At 39.2% G+C, this 17,759-nt stretch overlaps 1 protein-coding gene across 1 annotated transcript in view; it reads left to right on the forward strand.

Annotated features, from left to right (window-relative positions):
- STAT4 (signal transducer and activator of transcription 4) overlaps nucleotides 1–17,759 on the forward strand; it is a 39,024-nt gene that overhangs the window by 16,438 nt on the left and 4,827 nt on the right. Inside the window, exons 5-19 of the mRNA XM_061457351.1 lie at nucleotides 613–691; nucleotides 3,080–3,165; nucleotides 4,035–4,186; nucleotides 5,363–5,521; nucleotides 6,397–6,489; nucleotides 7,287–7,346; nucleotides 8,655–8,672; nucleotides 8,752–8,845; nucleotides 9,699–9,743; nucleotides 12,764–12,847; nucleotides 13,114–13,212; nucleotides 14,403–14,538; nucleotides 16,083–16,135; nucleotides 16,948–17,042; nucleotides 17,493–17,629. Of these exons, the coding sequence (XP_061313335.1) occupies nucleotides 613–691; nucleotides 3,080–3,165; nucleotides 4,035–4,186; nucleotides 5,363–5,521; nucleotides 6,397–6,489; nucleotides 7,287–7,346; nucleotides 8,655–8,672; nucleotides 8,752–8,845; nucleotides 9,699–9,743; nucleotides 12,764–12,847; nucleotides 13,114–13,212; nucleotides 14,403–14,538; nucleotides 16,083–16,135; nucleotides 16,948–17,042; nucleotides 17,493–17,629 (1,390 nt within the window). The remainder of the gene's footprint in view (nucleotides 1–612; nucleotides 692–3,079; nucleotides 3,166–4,034; nucleotides 4,187–5,362; nucleotides 5,522–6,396; nucleotides 6,490–7,286; nucleotides 7,347–8,654; nucleotides 8,673–8,751; nucleotides 8,846–9,698; nucleotides 9,744–12,763; nucleotides 12,848–13,113; nucleotides 13,213–14,402; nucleotides 14,539–16,082; nucleotides 16,136–16,947; nucleotides 17,043–17,492; nucleotides 17,630–17,759) is intronic.

Consider the following 17,759-nt stretch of genomic DNA (forward strand, 5'->3'; position numbering starts at 1 on the left):
GTTTGGTTACTAGAAAACACCTCCTAAACTTTTTGCAGTACATATGAAAACAAACCCTTACAAAAAGTCAAAGCAGCAAAAATGTTTCAGTTCTTCACCCAAATTCCTAAGTAATTCTCCAAATGAAGTTTCTGAGCTCTGCTGCTGTTTCTGCCTCCATCTTACTTGGCTTTGCACACCCCATCCCAGTTCCATTGAAGTCAATGCAAAATAATCCATGTGCCCCATTTTAAAGCTCCAAGAGGAGTGTTAGGTTATTGTCATAATAACTTTAATTTAGCTCAGGCTAAATGGAATCATTCCTACTTTCACTGTGTCACTGAACTAGTAAACAAGTGGTTAAGCTGTATCAACTACTGTTTGAGGGCAAGAGAATAATAGTTGGCTTTCTGAACAAGTAAAATGAATCTGTGTTTATAAATGTGCATTTCTAATAAAATCAGCTTTTTAGAAGTTTACAAGATAGTAAACAAGAGTTCCCAGAACTGATTAGGGATTTTGAAATGGTAGGAAAGGAAAAATACTACATATGCATTTTCCCATTACTAAACAAATTCCTTGTTATGTCCCTGTGAAAACCCAAGTAACTTTACTTTCTTTTCCCTGGGAAAGATGACTGACCAAGATGTCAAATACTTGGAAGACTTGCAAGAGGAATTTGACTTCAGGTATAAAACAATACAAAGCTTAGGTAAGAGGTTTTGTAATAACTTTTAGATTGTCTATGAAACGGCTGATTCTGCAGCTAGACTCCAGTATCAGGGAGTTTTTGTGCATTACTATTATGGTTTATCAACAGCCAGCAAGTAAGCACCACAATGCTACTTACTTACTCCTCCCCCCTCCCCACTTCCTCACCCTTTAGTATGGGGAATAGAAGAGTAAAAGTGAGAAAACTCATGGGTTGAGATAAAGACAGTTTAATATGTAAAACAAGAGCCATGCTCACAAGCAAAGCACAACAGGGAATTCATTCCCCACTTCCCATGGTCAGGAAGGTGTTCAGCCATCCCCAGGCAAACAGGGCTCCATCATGGTTGTGAATGCTCCATCCCTGGCAGTGTTCAAGGCCAGGCTGGACGAAGCCTTGGGTGACATGGTTTAGTGTGAGGTGTCCCCACCCATGGCAGGGGGGTTGGAACTGGATGATCTTAAGGTCCTTTCCAAACCTAACTATTCTATGATTCTATGTGTAATGGTTACTTGGGAAAACAAATGCCATCATTCCGAACATCACCCCCTTCCTTCTTCCCACAGCCCTATATGCTGAGCATGACCTCATATGCTCTGGAACATCCCTTTGGTCAGTTGGGGTCAGGTGTGCTGCCTGTGTCCCCTCCCAGATCCTTATGCCCCTCATCCTGCTCACTGCTGGGGTGGGGTGAGGAGCAGAAAAGGCCTTGGGTCTGTGTAAGCTCTGCTCAGCAATAACTAAAACATCCCTGTGTTATCCACACTGCTTCCAGCACAAACCCAAAACACAGCCCCATTGTAGCTACTACAAAGAAAATTAACCCTACCCCAGCCAAAAACAGCACAGTTACTCAGATAATGTATGTAAACATAAAAATGGATTTTTTGGTGTTTATAAAGTCTTGGAACATAATAACTTTTTGGGGTTAGCAAGGTAAAGAAGATCTTGTCAAATAAGTATACATATTTTCCATAGATAAGATGCATAATGGCATGAACAGTAGTACTTTCCTTAATTTAAAGAACTTTTCCATTTTCCTCACTTTTGATAAGGCACTTCCTTGGATGCAGAAAAGCCTCTTCTTTTCCTTAGTAGAGCTGTGCAAAATTGATTTTTTAGCCTCTAAAGGCGAGTTTTAGCCTCTAACTTGGGTTTTTATTCTTTTTTTGACTACAGTGGTGATAACCAGCTGGTAAGCACTCAATGCATGTTTGATCAGCCTGTGATGGTTGAGATCTGCATATGGCAACAGTCCTTGCATGATCTCTTTCAGAAAAGAAACTGAGGTCCACCTGTGTCTGCTCAGATATCTTCATATTATCTCCTTTTTACCATGCAAAGATATTGGGCTTGAAATGTCTGAGTTCTTAAATGTGTCAGTCCTTTATGATTAAGGCCTCATGTGGCCAGACAATCAGAAGAGATCAAGTTGATACGGTTTAATGAGTTGTTAGTCATCAGGCCAATGATAATTATTTACCACAGATAATTGAAGCCTGTCCCACTTTCAAAATGAAACATGCTTACATAAATGACTTTCAGGGCTTAAAATTTCACTGTGTCAACAAATGCTCTACACCAGCACAGCCAGCTTGTAGTACCTTACAATGCGAGTGAGAAATTGCTGTGGCTGAGCTGACAATCACTTTCCTGTCTGCCTCTATTGAAGCATCTACTCTAATATAATAGGAAGATGTCAGTCCAGAGCTTAGCAGAGGCACAGTTGGCACCCATTTCTTTTTTGAAGGTGGCATGAAAGATGCGGAGCAGCAAAGGGTGGGGGAAGGTGAGGGTGGGGGAAGACCTGCATATGAAGAGCATGGGGCCATCTTGGGGAAGCTTGAAACTAATGCATGATCCAGGGAAGGGAAAGAGAGAGAGAAATACCCAGTGAGATCAGTACTCCTGGCTGCTGAAATCCCCATGGTGTTTAACACTATCTCCATTTCAAATGCCTAACCTCCATTATCTCAGCCAGACACATAATTCACATCAAGTCCAAAGAGCTTTATTCTGACTGCTGACACCACAGGCATGTTTCAGTAGAGTACAGACCCATCACCGATCCAAGACAGATGTACATAATACACATGCAGATGCACATAAAACATTTATAGATTTCTAGGTATCATCTGTATGTTCTCTAGCTTTTCCTGTTCCACATACACACCTAAAGTGTGGACTCATAAAACCTTATCTTAAACTTATACTAAGGTTAGTCCATTCAAATGAAATATGCTATTACATAACCTATTGATTTCTGCAGTTTATTTTTTCACCAGCTCATGCTGCACTCTGGTCGTGGTTTCTTTCCCTCCTTTCCTTATAAACACTCACACGCAGCCACACATGCATTTATACTGCTTTTTTTTTCATCCCCTGCAGAGCAGAGCGACAAAAACAGCGCCCTCATTAAACAGGAAATGTTGGCGTTGCAGGCGATGCTCAATACTTTAGACTACAAGAGAAAGGTTTGTGACGTGTTCTGTGGTCACTTTGCTTTCTCCCCTTATTCCCACGCCAAATACTCAAATGTGTACATGTGCCTTTTTAGATTCTCCTCTCAGAACAACAAATAACAGAGGAGTTAAAAATCCACATAAAGTTTGGGTGGGTATGGGTGATTTTACCTAGCAGTTAAGAAACTGGCAATTTAGTAAGAGCTCTATCAAGGATATGGTTCTACATACCTTAGAAGTAAGGTAAGGGCATCTCGTACATGCTGTACAAAATGGATAACTTAACTGGCAATCCATAGCTTTTAAAGTAAATAAAATACATTCGAAGTAAATGTAATCTAATAATTGCCAAGAAAAACAAACAGAAAAACAACAACCCACCAATGGTATTTGCTCTGTTCAGCAACTGAGATTTGCAAATATGACAAATATTCCCCTGACTACTTCTTTGCTGGCATAGAAAACTGTACATTTAGGCAATTTGTTCAAGTCCACGTACTTTTTACGGTTAAAAGCAAGCAAGCAAAAAAATCCCAATGCACTGGATATGATGCAGATCAAAAGGAGAACTTTTTGACCTTGAAAGTGCTAGTAAGTGTCAGCTTTTTGGAGGTGTTATGCCCACAAAGAATGCAACAATCCTCCCTCCCACCCCCCAGAAAAGACGGTTTACTGAGGAAGAGTTCATGAAGATTCAAGATTTATTTCAGTTACGATGAGTGATGAATCCAGTCACCTCTGAGTTACAGACTGAAGTGTGAGAGACCAAATACAGTTACTTCCAAAATAATTGAAAACAAATGCAATCAGCATTTATGATACTTGCTGAATTTTGTGGCTGCTCCCTGTGGTCAGTTAGTGACACCTGTCCTATTTTACAGGAAGTACTCAGTAAAATAGGGCGTGTGATTCATGAAATCGATATGCTTATGAGCAACATGCTGACTGAAGAGCTGCTGGACTGGAAGAGACGGCAGCAGATTGCTTGTATTGGGGGTCCTCTCCATGGCGGGCTTGATCAGCTCCAGAACTGGTAAACTTGCCTTGAGCTTTTGTTTCCACTGAAAACCACAGGAAGTCTGCTGCACGTGAAATGATCATTCCTTTAGATCAGCTGCAACAGCAGCAAATTCATGAGTAGCTAAGAAAGTAAATAGCTAAAAATACATTTTGCTTTGATGGACAGTATTTGCTATCCAGAATTAATAATATTAGTGAACTGCTGAGCCTGAGCTGCGGCTATCACTCATTTTTTGGCTTGATAGTTGTTCCAGATAAGTGATACATGCCCTCTTGGGGGTTTTGCTTGAGTAAGAACTGTGCTGACTGAGTTTATCACTGAGGACAGTGGGAGCTTTGTCTAGGCAGGAGCCGGGTAGACACCTTATGCTTTGACTCACTAGGTACATCACTCCTCCAGACTTCAAGCTATGCAGGAATTGAATGGCATTAGTCTCTGTGGCAACTTGCACTTTTGATTGCAAATCAAAAGAAAATAGCATGTTTAAAAAGATAATGCAGCCAGGGAATGTCAATGTCATAAACATTTTGTTCCCATCAAAATTCTCTCCTGGCAAAGGTGAGGTAAAAAGAAAAGAAGGAAAACAACCAAAAACCTTTTTAGGTTGGGAAAAAAAAAAAGTAATTTTTGCCTCCTTTTTTTTGTTTTTCCACTGAAGGTTGTTTTTTTTTGTTCCAATTAAGATGTTAAAAATAGATTTTAAAATTTGATTTTATACACACATACCCATTAAACTGTTAGCAAGTGTGCTTGCATTTGATTTTCCTTACTGTTTTTACATTTCCTCAGTCTTGGTAACTTGCGCATATTATATAAATATTATCCTTTTAAATAAGATTGCATTTTGCAAAACTACTGAGCAATAGGAAGCCATTACATTGGCACAGTTTCCCAGCATGTAAAACATCAGCAGCATGTATAGATTTCTTCTGAATTATCACACAGCATAGCATTGCTGTTGATGACACCCTTTACATAAATATTTCCTTTTGGAATGAAGTAGTTACTTTGCCTGAATTATTCATACACTCCCGTGAATAAAAGATGAACAGACATGAGTTTGGATAAAGCTAGAAAGCACCAGTCAGCACTGATTCTGATTTCCCAGAGCAAGAACTTCGGTGGCCACTATGTTCTAAGAAATGGTTTACATGGAAGATTGTAAACTAATCCTTTGTCTTGCTGTAGTTTCACGCTGTTGGCAGAGAGTCTCTTTCAAGTCAGAAGGCAGCTAGAAAAACTGGATGAACTGCTGACCAGACTGACTTACGATGGGGACCCAATCCCACTGCAAAGACCTCAGCTGCTGGAAAAAGTCAACTTTCTGCTGTACAATCTCTTCCGGAAGTACGTAAGCTATTGTCAATGTACATAAGTTTATTTGACTTGACTCAGATTTATTGGCAACAGTGAGACCATATCGTTAAGAAGGAAAAAAATGAAACAAGCTTGAGTCCCTGAGGATCTTGCAGACCAAGTTTCCAATATAAAAAGTATGTACAACCATCATCAAAAATCCTAGGAGCTGAAGGTGCCAGGCAGCTTCTCATGTTCAGCAGTTAAAGGTTTGTGATCAAGTTCTGCCTCTAAGTGAACACACAAAATCCACTTATTTCAGTATGAGTTATGTACATAATGCTGAGAAAAATTGTGGTGGTTGGCTGTGGTTTTTCAAAGTGGCAGGTGCCAATTTGTTTCTTGTCTTTCCTCTTCCCCACCAAGACATTCTTCCCCACCCAATTCACCCTTCTACGAATAGGTAAATTATCATCATCCCTCTCACCTTTTTTACTGGCTATACTGGAGATACACCACAAATTACTATCTGAAAGCAAAACATGGTCAACTTTTCTTTATAAAAAATGAAAAAAAGAGAAAATGATTGTTAATTCCATTGGAGCCAGGCTCTGTATTTTCATGCTCTGCTTTATGGTTCTGTTAAAAGTCTTGGTCTTCCAGATATTTATCAGCCTCGTACTTTAGGACTATGGAATTGTTAGTTTGGGGGGTTATTTTTTGATGTATGGAACAAGTCAACTCTAAGTTAGACCACTGGATCATTTTGAGAGCTGAGAGTTAGAATACATACCTCCCAGTTCACATCTGTGGAGAAATAATCTCTAAGATATACAAGCACTTCCCTCCCCACCCCACCCTGCCTAATACAGCTCCATGTTTATGCATATTCCTCACAATCTATTGTTTCACTTCTTTTCACGCAGTTCATTTGTGGTTGAAAGGCAGCCCTGCATGCCAACACATCCCCAGAGGCCAATGGTTCTTAAAACATTAATACAGTTCACGGTTAAATTGAGGTAAGGAAGGGAAATCTGATATAAACTCCTTCATTTGCATACTGCATTTTATGCTAGTTGAATCTAGAAAGCAAAGCAGACCAACTTGTGTCAGAGACCCTTTTGACTCCATGGAGATTTTCTGGAATGGAGATATAAAAGCCACAGGACCTGTCACTCGTAATAAGTGGCAATAAAGAGTAAATCAGTGAGGAAGGAAGGCAGATTGTGGCCAAAAGTCAGCAACTTCAGGGTTGTGTAGGCACTGAAATCTTGTTTTAATGACTTTGCAAACTCAGTAAATAACAATAAATATCATACAAGCCAACATCAGAGAAATTTCTGCATTTTTGGGGAGCTCAGGAAAATCAATGACAACTTGATTCACCCCCACTATCTCCTTGTCCGACTTTGTGAAAAGACTGAAGACTGGAGAACTCTCATTTCCACCTCACAGTAAGAATGTAAGGATGGTTGGGTGGTGTGGAAAGGGTACGTGAAGGAAACTACTTGTACATCTACAGTGCAGTCAGATAAATCCATCCCTTAATTGTTACTTCTTTGTTGTCTCTCTCTAGCCATTCCCTCAAACACACTTTCCCACATACTTGCAGGGAGGGTAGAACACCTGCCACTGGAACAGCCCAGCTCCTCTTACTGAGTGTACAACTCTGTAAATCATGATATAATACTATATGCTGATCTGTTTTCAGATTATAATTATTACAGACACTTTAGTGAGAAGCAACTGGTCTCCAATATCTTCTGTTGAGAAATTTATTCTATTAATATTTACTTTTACATTTTCTGTTTTGAAGGTTGCTGATTAAATTGCCGGAGCTGAACTACCAGATCAGAGTGAAGGCAACTATTGACAAGTAAGGACGTTTAAAGTATATAAAGAAAATATTCTCTCCTCCTCTACAGAAACACAGGTTTTTCAATTGCTACTGGATCTGATTTAGAAGTTGCTCTAAAAAGGAAAAAAGCAAAGCAAAAAAATCCCCAAGCAAAACAACACCCCCCCCCCCCATAGTTAAAACACCAAGTAATGTTTTTCTATTTTTAATGTGGAAGACTTGTCTTTTTCTAAAAAAAAGCTGCTATGTCTAATTGGTATTTTCAAATTGGAGGCAGGAAGTCATTTAAGATTTGTTTCAAGACCGATAAAATTCATTGGTCTGAAATAGTATCATCACACAAAGTTTTAAATTAAACCATATTGCATTGTTAGCTTTGAAATACAACTTTATTCTACTTGTGTTAATAGGCCCAGTAGCTTTGATGCAGCTGCTCCAAGCAGCACCCAAACCTCGTGCTTGAAAAGCTAATGCTATTATTAGTAATTGGCAGCTTAGTTTTACCCCTGCTTGAAATTAAGGCTGCTATGTAAACTCTTCCTTCCTAAAATGTTTGATTCTCCTTTATGTTCCCATTATTTCTTACAGTAGACCCAAATGAACAGGATCCCCAGCTTCTCTGATTATAATTTCCTAAGTAAAAAGCATCTCAGGGCCTGTCTATACTATGTGAAAACAGTATTAATGCTGCCTGGTGTCTCTTTAAGTTGATGCATCTTCTCTCAGCAAGGTATATTATCTTAAGCAATGCCCCGTACTGTGGAGCAAGCTTGGTGACAGATAGGTCACGGCACCCTAGCATGATTAAACACAGGACAGAAGACTTGCTGACAAGGTATGATATCAAAATCAGCAAAGGGGATCCAAAGGGCCACTAAAACCCACCTTGACCACATGCACATAGATGTTGGCCCAAAAGAAGGAAGGAAAACAGTAGCAGAGAAGCTAGGACTGTTTCTCTCAAAAGCTGTATACTGTCCAGTTTGCTGCTATGCACATGTTCTCCCCATACACCAGGAGCTAAATACATAGGCTTGTATTGTTCCAGAACACAGGCATGCAGGTGATTAAATAGTACTGCAGCTTTGAATACCCACATCATTCCAGTAGGAGGAAAAAGCTAAATATACTACTTGCATCTGGCCAGGTACAAATTTCAGTTCTTTAGTTCAGAAATTGTTGCTTGATTTTACTGGTACTACAAGTTAACTTTGACAAGGCAAAATCTACCACCTCAAGATATATTTCTCAATACAAGTTATGGCTTATACATTTATTGATTCACAATCTGTTCTCCCCTCTTCCCCTGCCCCTCTTCTGTTTTAGGAATGTTTCAACAGTAAGGTAAGAATATAAAACATCATATTTCTTAGCTTAATCAATATGACATCATTGGAGTACATAACTGTAATGTCCCCCATAGTAACCGTAGATTCATTCTGTGTGGAACACACACGAAAGCAATGAACATGGATGAATCTGCAAATGGAAGCCTGTCTGTAGAATTTCGACATTTGGTAAGTTTGACTTCTTTTCCTGTCATTTACCTTTGGTATAGAAATCAAAGAGTCTTTAAAGGCTATGCTGGGAGAACTGTATTACTGTCACGTATACACACTCATTTTCTTTTTCCTTATACAGAAAGTTTACCCCTGGAACCTCTTTATCCCATTCCATACTTTATCCATTCCGTAAAATAAGACTGTATATTTTCACTGAAATAACAAAGCAAATCCTAACTAATACCAGAAAAGGAGAAGACTAATTATGCTGAACTACAGTTTCTCAGAAACTGGGTTTTATTTATAAGAAAAAAAAACCAAACCAAACATCATCACTGTCTAGGGAAAATTATAATTGAATGCTCTAGATCTAGTTGAAACTAATGCCTGCCTGCAATAACTGTCTTTTGAGAGATTACAGCACTACTTCTGTAGCTTCTCTAATATCTCATTGAGCCATGCTTTCTGACTGGACTCGCTTCCCTATGGTATTTTCTAGAGCTTAACCACAGATGCAGTGAGTCAGTGTAGGTTTGCAACAGGCGATGGAAAGTGACAGTCATTAGTGCTTTTTCTATTATACATTTTGTAAGCACCCTAATTAACACTTTGTTACATTAATTTCTTAAAAAATACTTTAAAAATATCAAAAGACTATTCACTGAATAGACTTTCCAAGGCATAGTGTCAGAGACTTTGTCACAGAGTATGTATGAAAATAAAACCTTATCATATGAAGAATATCATGGTTAAACATGTTAAATATTAAAAATTAAATAATTAGAATTTATTAAATAAAAATACGGCCTTTATATGTATTTCTGTCTATAGTTTCTTTGGCACATAAACATTGTTTTGCTTTATACAGCAACCCAAAGAAATGAAATCAAGTGCTGGCAGCAAAGGAAATGAGGTTTGTGCATTTATTTTTCATGTTATTCTTGATTACTCTCACAAATATTTAAGATAGAATTTTATTTAAATCAAAGATCAACCATAGGTCTTTTCCAGCCTAGTTGATTCTGTGATTCTATTCTATTCATATGTTGTTAGATTTTGAAATACATATTATCCTTATAATAAGTATAGGACCCAACTGTCATATGATAGTATAATGAGAACTTTTCAGAACTACTCAGAAATTTTAATTATATGCCGTAGTATCATATATTTTTAAAGTTACAATAGAAGGTAAGAAGTAATAATTTCAATACATGCATTCTTCTTTTAGGCTTCCTTTTTGGTCACTTACATTTTGGGAAAAAGAAGCTTTACAATGTTTTTGTTGAAACAATTTCTCCTATAGGAATGGTTCTTTTTCTGTTGGCCAAGTTTAAAGCTGAAGTAAGGGTATAATTACATTTGCATCAAAGAAGTTTGCGTGCCTCAACCAGGACCAAAAGTGTGCTTAGTTTAGCAATACTCATTCGACTCTGGCTGTAGGTTCCCCTCTTGTGGTGACACTTATACTATGACATGTCAGCCCTAACAAAACAGCAGATACATTGTAGTACCCAGGTTTCAGAGATATGCAGGTACCACCCGACACACAAGGTGAAAAGGTATTGCAATGCTTGCTTGCCAGCTGGGGAGTTCAAAATCCACGCATTCTTGCTTTGTGGAGAGCAGCAACCAGAAGTATTGACATCAGCACACCCAGAACACTGTGTACCTGTGATCACCTGTATTGTATAGCACTCTTTCCATTCCTTTAGCACCCCTATACTTCTTCCCTTGCCCAACTCCTAACCCCTTCCCCTTCCTCAGCATCTGCACAGCTCTACTATGTGTCCTTCTTCTCTGCTCTGGGGCTGGAACTAGATGATCTTAAGGTCCTTTCCAACCCTAACTATTCTATGATTCCCAAGTGCCTCAGGTGTCACAGACAAAATCAGAATCCCAGTTACCGCATGCCTTCATTCACCTTCTGCATCTCTGCCAGGAGGGGAAAGGAGAACCACCCCAGCAGGGGAGAAGGCAGGATTATCCTCTTCCAAGCCATGCTGGAGGCAGCAGGCAGGGAGGGGGAATGCACAAGTACACACAAGAACTAGGGTGGCCCGTCACTGTAAATTTAGCATGGCTATTTGACAGGGAAAATATGCACATAAATCTCTTACCGAAGCAAGAGTCAGAATTCTGCAGCCATTGATACAGCCTCTGCCAGTGCTACCACAATTGTGTTTCCCAAGATAACTGCAGTCATAAAATGCTTCTATGAATGCCACCTACTTACCTATGAGGGAAAGTAGCTTATACTGGTTTAAGGTATCTCTGTACACTTTTTTGCAGAGTGGAAGTGCCAAGGGGAAAGTTGTACTAGCAAGTTTAAAAAAAATATTTAATAATAAAATCACTCATCACAGATGTAGTTGTACCAACATAAAAGTTATTACAAGTAGTCTTTAAATACAAAGCAAAGGTGTGATCAGCATGGAGAATTTTAAGCAAGAGCCTAAAGCAGAAGATACTTGTGCATCTTTCGCGTGGTGTTTCTGAATGGAATAACTTGCAACCTGATTAGCAAGACTGAAACTCAAAGCTGGCCTCTCAATTGCTTTGACCAAGTCATTTGCATCAAGACAAGCAAATGCAAAAATGTAGGTGTAAAACTGTTAGTGTTCTACTTCTGGTAGCATTTTACTCCCACTTTCACATACTGTGCTTTTATAACTGTGTAAAACACAGAGCTGTGGAGAATTAGGACAGCTGAGCTGTGACACTGCTGATTTCCTCAACCAGAGCTTCTCCTTGGTCAAAATCAGTCTGGGAAGTCATTGCTAACATAAGCATTGGATGATTCTACCTGTATTAAAACATTTGAGTTCACTTGATGGTTAATTATCTCATGTAAAAGCCCTCAGCTCTAAACTGGATTTTCCCTTTGCAAGGCAGATTTATTATTCAGATACCTGAGGATCTCCTGTGGTCTCAATCCCTTATTTATACAGTATCTTTGGTTGCAGTGGCCTGCATGTGTCTTGGAGGAGGTGTTCCATGGGAAAGATAAGGCCACAAAGCACTTTCCCAAGGAACAGTTTTATTTTACATTGATTGAAACCAGAGTAGCACAATAATTGGGAGCATCTTGATTTGGGATTTTTGATCCTTTTTACAAGTCTGATAAAACAATTATGTGATGGGGAGGGGAAAAACACCACCATAGGAAAAGGACAGATGGATTTTACTTATGGGGATGGAAATATATTTCAAAAGACCTGTTTCCCAAGGGGCAGAGATTCGGATCTTTACAGAGCTATGCTGGTTTGTAATCAAAATAAAATGCTTGTATTCCAAACTTTAAATCAACTATGACAGACAGACTCCCTACCTGGAAAAGCTTGGCGTTTTAATACCAGATTTACATTAGGTTAGTGATTTAGAGCTCTACTCCTTCAGCTAGTACCATCAAAGTATACTTATGACAGGCCTGCGTTCCTAGAGGCAGCCTACTTGTCTGCCTGTCATTAAAGTTGTGGCTTATTCTTTCATTTCTAGGTTGTTTCTCCTGAAGTTTAACATCTCTTTTTAAATCAGAATTGTTATTCAGTAAAGAAACTTTAGGAAAAGTTGGAGATACTCTTTATCAGACGCAAAAAATAATCCGTTAACATTTTGTGTGAAAATCTGTGTTTAAAAGTACCCTTTTATTAAAAAATTAAAGGCGAAAATTTGAAGTTTAAAAGTGTTCCTTTAACAATGTCAAGGGGTTTTTTTAGATTCATCAGGAAAAAACACACCAGACTTCTGGACTAATTTAACATCAGTGTTTAACAAACAAACGATTTCCTTCACTGCCTTCTTTTCCTGTTCTACTTATATCTTGGATATGTGTTTTCTTGCGAAGTTGTGTCATGTCAGCAGTCAGATCCCTAGAACAGTGTTAAATACCATCTGTGAATTCACAGTTTTATAACCTATTTACTCCCACAGGGCCCTCACATGGTGACCGAGGAGCTGCATTCCATCAGCTTTGAAACGCAGATCTGCCTATATGGATTGACTATAAACTTGGAAGTGAGTATTCAAGCCAGATTTTTTGAGGCAAGAATAAAAGGCGTTTTTCCAGCAGTTTACGGAAGAACAATAGTGTTGGGCCAGACCACGGGTCTCTATCCTAGATGTTATCTTCAGCAGTGAGCAGACGCAGACATAATATTCCAGAACTTCTGGACAGAACTGTATGCTTAAGCAAGAAAGAGGAGGCTAAAAAAACAAAGTATAACACAGCAGTAACACTTTCCTTGGCAGCATTTACATACTGCACTCATTCTTTCCACCAGACCAGCTCCTTGCCTGTGGTGATGATTTCCAATGTCAGCCAGCTACCCAATGCGTGGGCTTCTATTATTTGGTACAATCTGTCAACCAACGATCCTCAGGTAGGTTTTCAGTGTGCAAGTACTGACTTGCTGCATTTTCACATTCCTATTAGTCAGTTACCAAATATACTCATTATAAAAAGGCTGTGTTTCCCTCAAACTGGACCTGTTTTCTTCACATACACTGTTATCAAGATCATAGGTTTATGTTTGCTTTATCCTTTGCTCCCTGTCCAGATACAAAACCATATGCATGCTTAGCTTTCCTTTTTGTAGGCTAGAATAGCATTCTTAATCTAAAGACAGTCAATAGCCTTTCTCCACAACTTTTCTAGTTTCAATTTGTCTTTTTTGGATGTGATTGACCAAAGCTGTAGATGGTACAAAATAATTCTATTAGTACAATTCAAAACTATCCAAGTAGGTGCATAGGTGGGTCTGCAATGGACTCAAGTTCTGCTTTCCTGCATACCTTTTATTGGAGCTTTCTGTGGAGAAGATAAATGTCAAGTAGCACCTTCTATGGGCTCTAACTGTGAACAAAAGCAGAGTCTCAGGCTCTAAATTCAGTCTACAGTGTTTGCAGACTGTAGAATAATACTGTCAGTAGCTCTCATGCTTTCAGCTGGGGATTAGTGGCAATCACAGAGTGTTTGGAGGAGAGAAAGGGTGAGAGTTGACCATAGAGTGTGCCTAAGAATGATGGCAGGCCAGCCGACCACCAGCCTGGACTATGTTATCACTCTGTGAGGCTCCCAAAGAGCTTTTGCACGGTCTTTAGTACGTTTATGGTATGTACCAGAAACCAAATGAAAAACTAAGATGAACCAAATGATTCAACAACATATCACTATGAGTACATGATGGTTTAAGATTTCCATGCACCAAACATATTAAAGTATGAGACTATCTGCATTAATTGGACAAGACTTAAACATATTTTCACTGTCTTAATAGACAATGCTATCAGAAGCATAGCAAGAAATTTTATCATCCAAGATGCACACGCAGACTCTGTCTCTCTCTAGGGGTTTCCCCCTACAACTCTGCTCAGGCACCCAAGTGGACCTTGCTGGGTACCTGCAGGGGGAAGGGTCAGCCTTTTGGCCAATTTGCCCCAATATATCCCCCTCTGCACACCTCATTTTTAACACTTCCAGATTCTGCTCAAGTTCTTGCAGCCTCTTTCACAGCCTGCACTGTATTTCATGGTTGCTAACTGTCTAAACAAAGCATTAATTCTGTTGCAGAATTTGTCTTTCTTCAATAACCCTCCTGCTGCCACTTTAAGTCAGCTCTTAGAAGTACTGAGCTGGCAATTTTCCTCGTATGTCGGCCGTGGACTCAATTCTGAGCAGCTCAACATGCTGGCAGAGAAACTTACGGGTAAGAGTGTAGAAACATACAGGTTTTATTTGCTCATGAGCTCTTATATTTGATAGTTGCAGGTAATGAGTTCAAGCATATGTCATGGCTTAACACCAGGCAGCAGCTAAGCTCACCACTTCCCATGGTCAGGCAGGTGTTCAGCCATCCCCAGGCAAACAGGGCTCCATCATGTGTAATGGTTCTTTGGGAAGACAAACACCATCACTGCAAACATCCCCCCCTTCCCTTCTTCCTCCTCCAGCTCTATATGCTGAGCATGACACCATAAGGAATGGATCATCCCTTTGGTCAGTTGGGGTCAGCTGTCCCAGCTGTGTCCCCTCCCAGCTCCTTGTGCCCCCTATCCTACTCACAGCTGGGGAGGGGTGAGAAGCAGAAAAGGCCTTGGCTCTGTGTAAGCTCTGCTCAGCAATAACTAAAACATCCCTGTGTTATCAACACAGTTTCCAGCACAAACCCAAAGCAGCCCCATTGTAGCTACTGTGAAGAAAACAATCCCAGCCAGCCCAGACAGCATGACCTTCACTTCCAGAGCTCACATCAAAAATGCCACAGGGACATTCTTTTCTTTAAAGAAAAGCACATGTCAGCTTATTGTCTCCACAAAATGATTCAACTTCTGAACTTCCAGACTGCTAAACTGAAGAGGGCATCAGCGTCACGCTGAACTGTGATGTTATTTTGTTACCTTAGCAAGTAATTACCTCATGCATCTGAAATCAAAAGGAAGTCTTTTTGCTTGCTTATGTGGTTTGGTTTAGGTTTTGTTTCAGTTTTAGTATCTGTCTGTGTGGGTCTGTTTAGTTCTGGGACCCATCCTTCACCAGTGACAGCATAGCAAGGGGGCCCTGTAGCTTCAGAGAGATGGACTATTGAACACTTTGAGCTGACTGTCCCGCAGAAGAGAGTCCTTAGAAGAAAGCTGGCAGAAGGAAAGAAAGCTTTATCTGTTTCTGAAGAAGAAACAGTTATAAAACATGTGGTGAACTGTAAGAAACTCCATGCTGAGGGTGTAATAAAACATCTAATCTTAGGCAAGAACAGAAGCATTTGTCAAAGACCAGGGGGAATCTTTACTTTTATTGTTTCAAAGCTGGAAGCAAATACTGGTTTCCCTGCATAACAGTCACTTCCCCTGCTGGTTTCTTGGAGGTTCCTTGCTTAGTGGAGGTAGCAGAGTTGAGAGGTGTCATTGTAAATCCACAGAAATCATAAAAAAAAAAATAAACTGTCTTAAAATGTGGAGGTTCAAGGTAGAGCAAATGCCAAGAGAAGTAACACTTGGGCTAAAAACTAAAACTGAGCATAGCGTTGCAGAAACAAAGTCCCACACTACTTCAGGCAAATATTCCCAAAACTACTATTATCAGCTGCTTCAAAAGAATACAGAAAATCTGATCTACATCCCCTTAGCACACCCCTCTCAATCCGTCTCCAGGTCTTGGAAGTACTGTACTTCTCCCCCTGCACCAACTATATCAAGGTTTATCTATTTCAAGACTTCAGAAACACAGGCTCACCATTTGTTTTTTCCCTCGCAGGACAACAAGTTAGTTACAATGATTATCAACTATCCTGGGCAAAGTTCTGCAAGGTAGGGTTCCAAAAGTAAAACTGAATTCTTCTTTCTCTTGCCGCTCATGTGTGTGCCTGTCTCTCAGATGCTACTGATAAGACTCCCACTTGTGATGTGTGGGACTTACAGCCCAGCACAATCACATTCCTTGTAAAAGTTTAACTAGGAAAATAGTATTTCCAGAATTTTAAAGTTTGGGCTAAGAGATATACTTACAATATAGAGTTACATTGCTACAGATATTGGAAACTGTCATTATAGCATGCCCTATATACTTCTGAAAATGGCCAATAGATCGTGCTGGCAAACCATACAGTATATTTTCATAATATATTTTTCATATATATAGCCACACAATATATTTTTCATAAAGCACACGGTAATTTTTTTCATATGGTCAGCTGTGACCTAAATTATTTCAAGTTAGATGATATATTCAGCAACTTTGATGAAGAACAGATAAATTGTTGAGAAAGAAGGGTAAAATCATTTTATTCTCATTAACTACATTATTTAAATAAGTATGGAACCTTGGAAGAAAGCTCAACTTTCTTGTCATCATTTCTGTCAAAATGGAATTTCATAACCAGGAAGAAACAATGACTCTTGTTTTTTTTTTCCTTGAAAAATGAGGTGCTTCCAATGCGGATCTTAAAAATCAATTGGTTTTATGTCAGGCTGAAAGAGAGACATTACTCAAAACAGCAGTTCAAATTTGTAATTCTGGCTTGAACAAACTAGATTATTCTTAAATACCAAGACAGCCATGTCATATGGATGTTGGCTAACACCTCTCACTTCTCTCATGGTTGTTTTTTTTTAATGATTAGGAACATTTGCCTGGAAAGTCTTTTACCTTTTGGGTTTGGCTTGAAGCTATCCTGGACTTAATTAAAAAGCACATTCTTCCTCTTTGGATTGATGGGTGAGCAACAAGGAAACTGCTCTGTATTGATCTCTGCCTGCTTTGTCTTTTTTTCTCTTTACTAATCATCTCAGTTTTACCTATGCAGAAGAGAATTTACAAAGAGTTTAAAACTTCTCCCTCTTCCCATTTATAACTTTTGGAATATTTTGCCAACAGGGACCACCACTGAATCTCTTAGAAACAGCAGGTTATCTATTTATCTGTTCTGCCAGTGTACAGTCAAGTACTGAGATAAATTTCATTATGCTTCATAGCACTCTGCACTCAATGCCATTGAGCTCCACCTATAAATCACATGAAGCTTTTGTCATAGTTTCAAGACCTTGTAAAGCTTTTGTAACCAGCCTTTGAACATCTATATAAAGTTTGGCCAGTTGCACTGAACAGACTGAAATCTGTACTTTTTTTCCAATAGTAAACCCATGATATTTTTTTGTTACACTTCAGGTACATAATGGGATTTGTAAGCAAAGAAAAGGAGCGAATTTTGCTCAAAGACAAGACACCAGGAACATTTTTGTTAAGATTTAGTGAAAGCAATCTAGGTGGAATTACCTTTACTTGGGTGGATCAGTTAGAAAATGGTAAGTATAATTTTTTAAAAAATAACATAAACCTCAGACTTTGCAATACACCTGTAATACAGAAGCCATGGTTTCTTCCATTTGAAACTAAAATTCACGAGTATCATGTCTTAGTATGGTTTCGGGCAAG

This window comes from Pezoporus flaviventris, unplaced genomic scaffold (assembly GCF_033815535.1).
Source record: "Pezoporus flaviventris isolate CSIRO_AGI_PZ_B2104156 unplaced genomic scaffold, CSIRO_AGI_Pfla_v1 ptg000001l, whole genome shotgun sequence".
NCBI classification, from domain to species: Eukaryota; Metazoa; Chordata; class Aves; order Psittaciformes; family Psittacidae; genus Pezoporus; species Pezoporus flaviventris.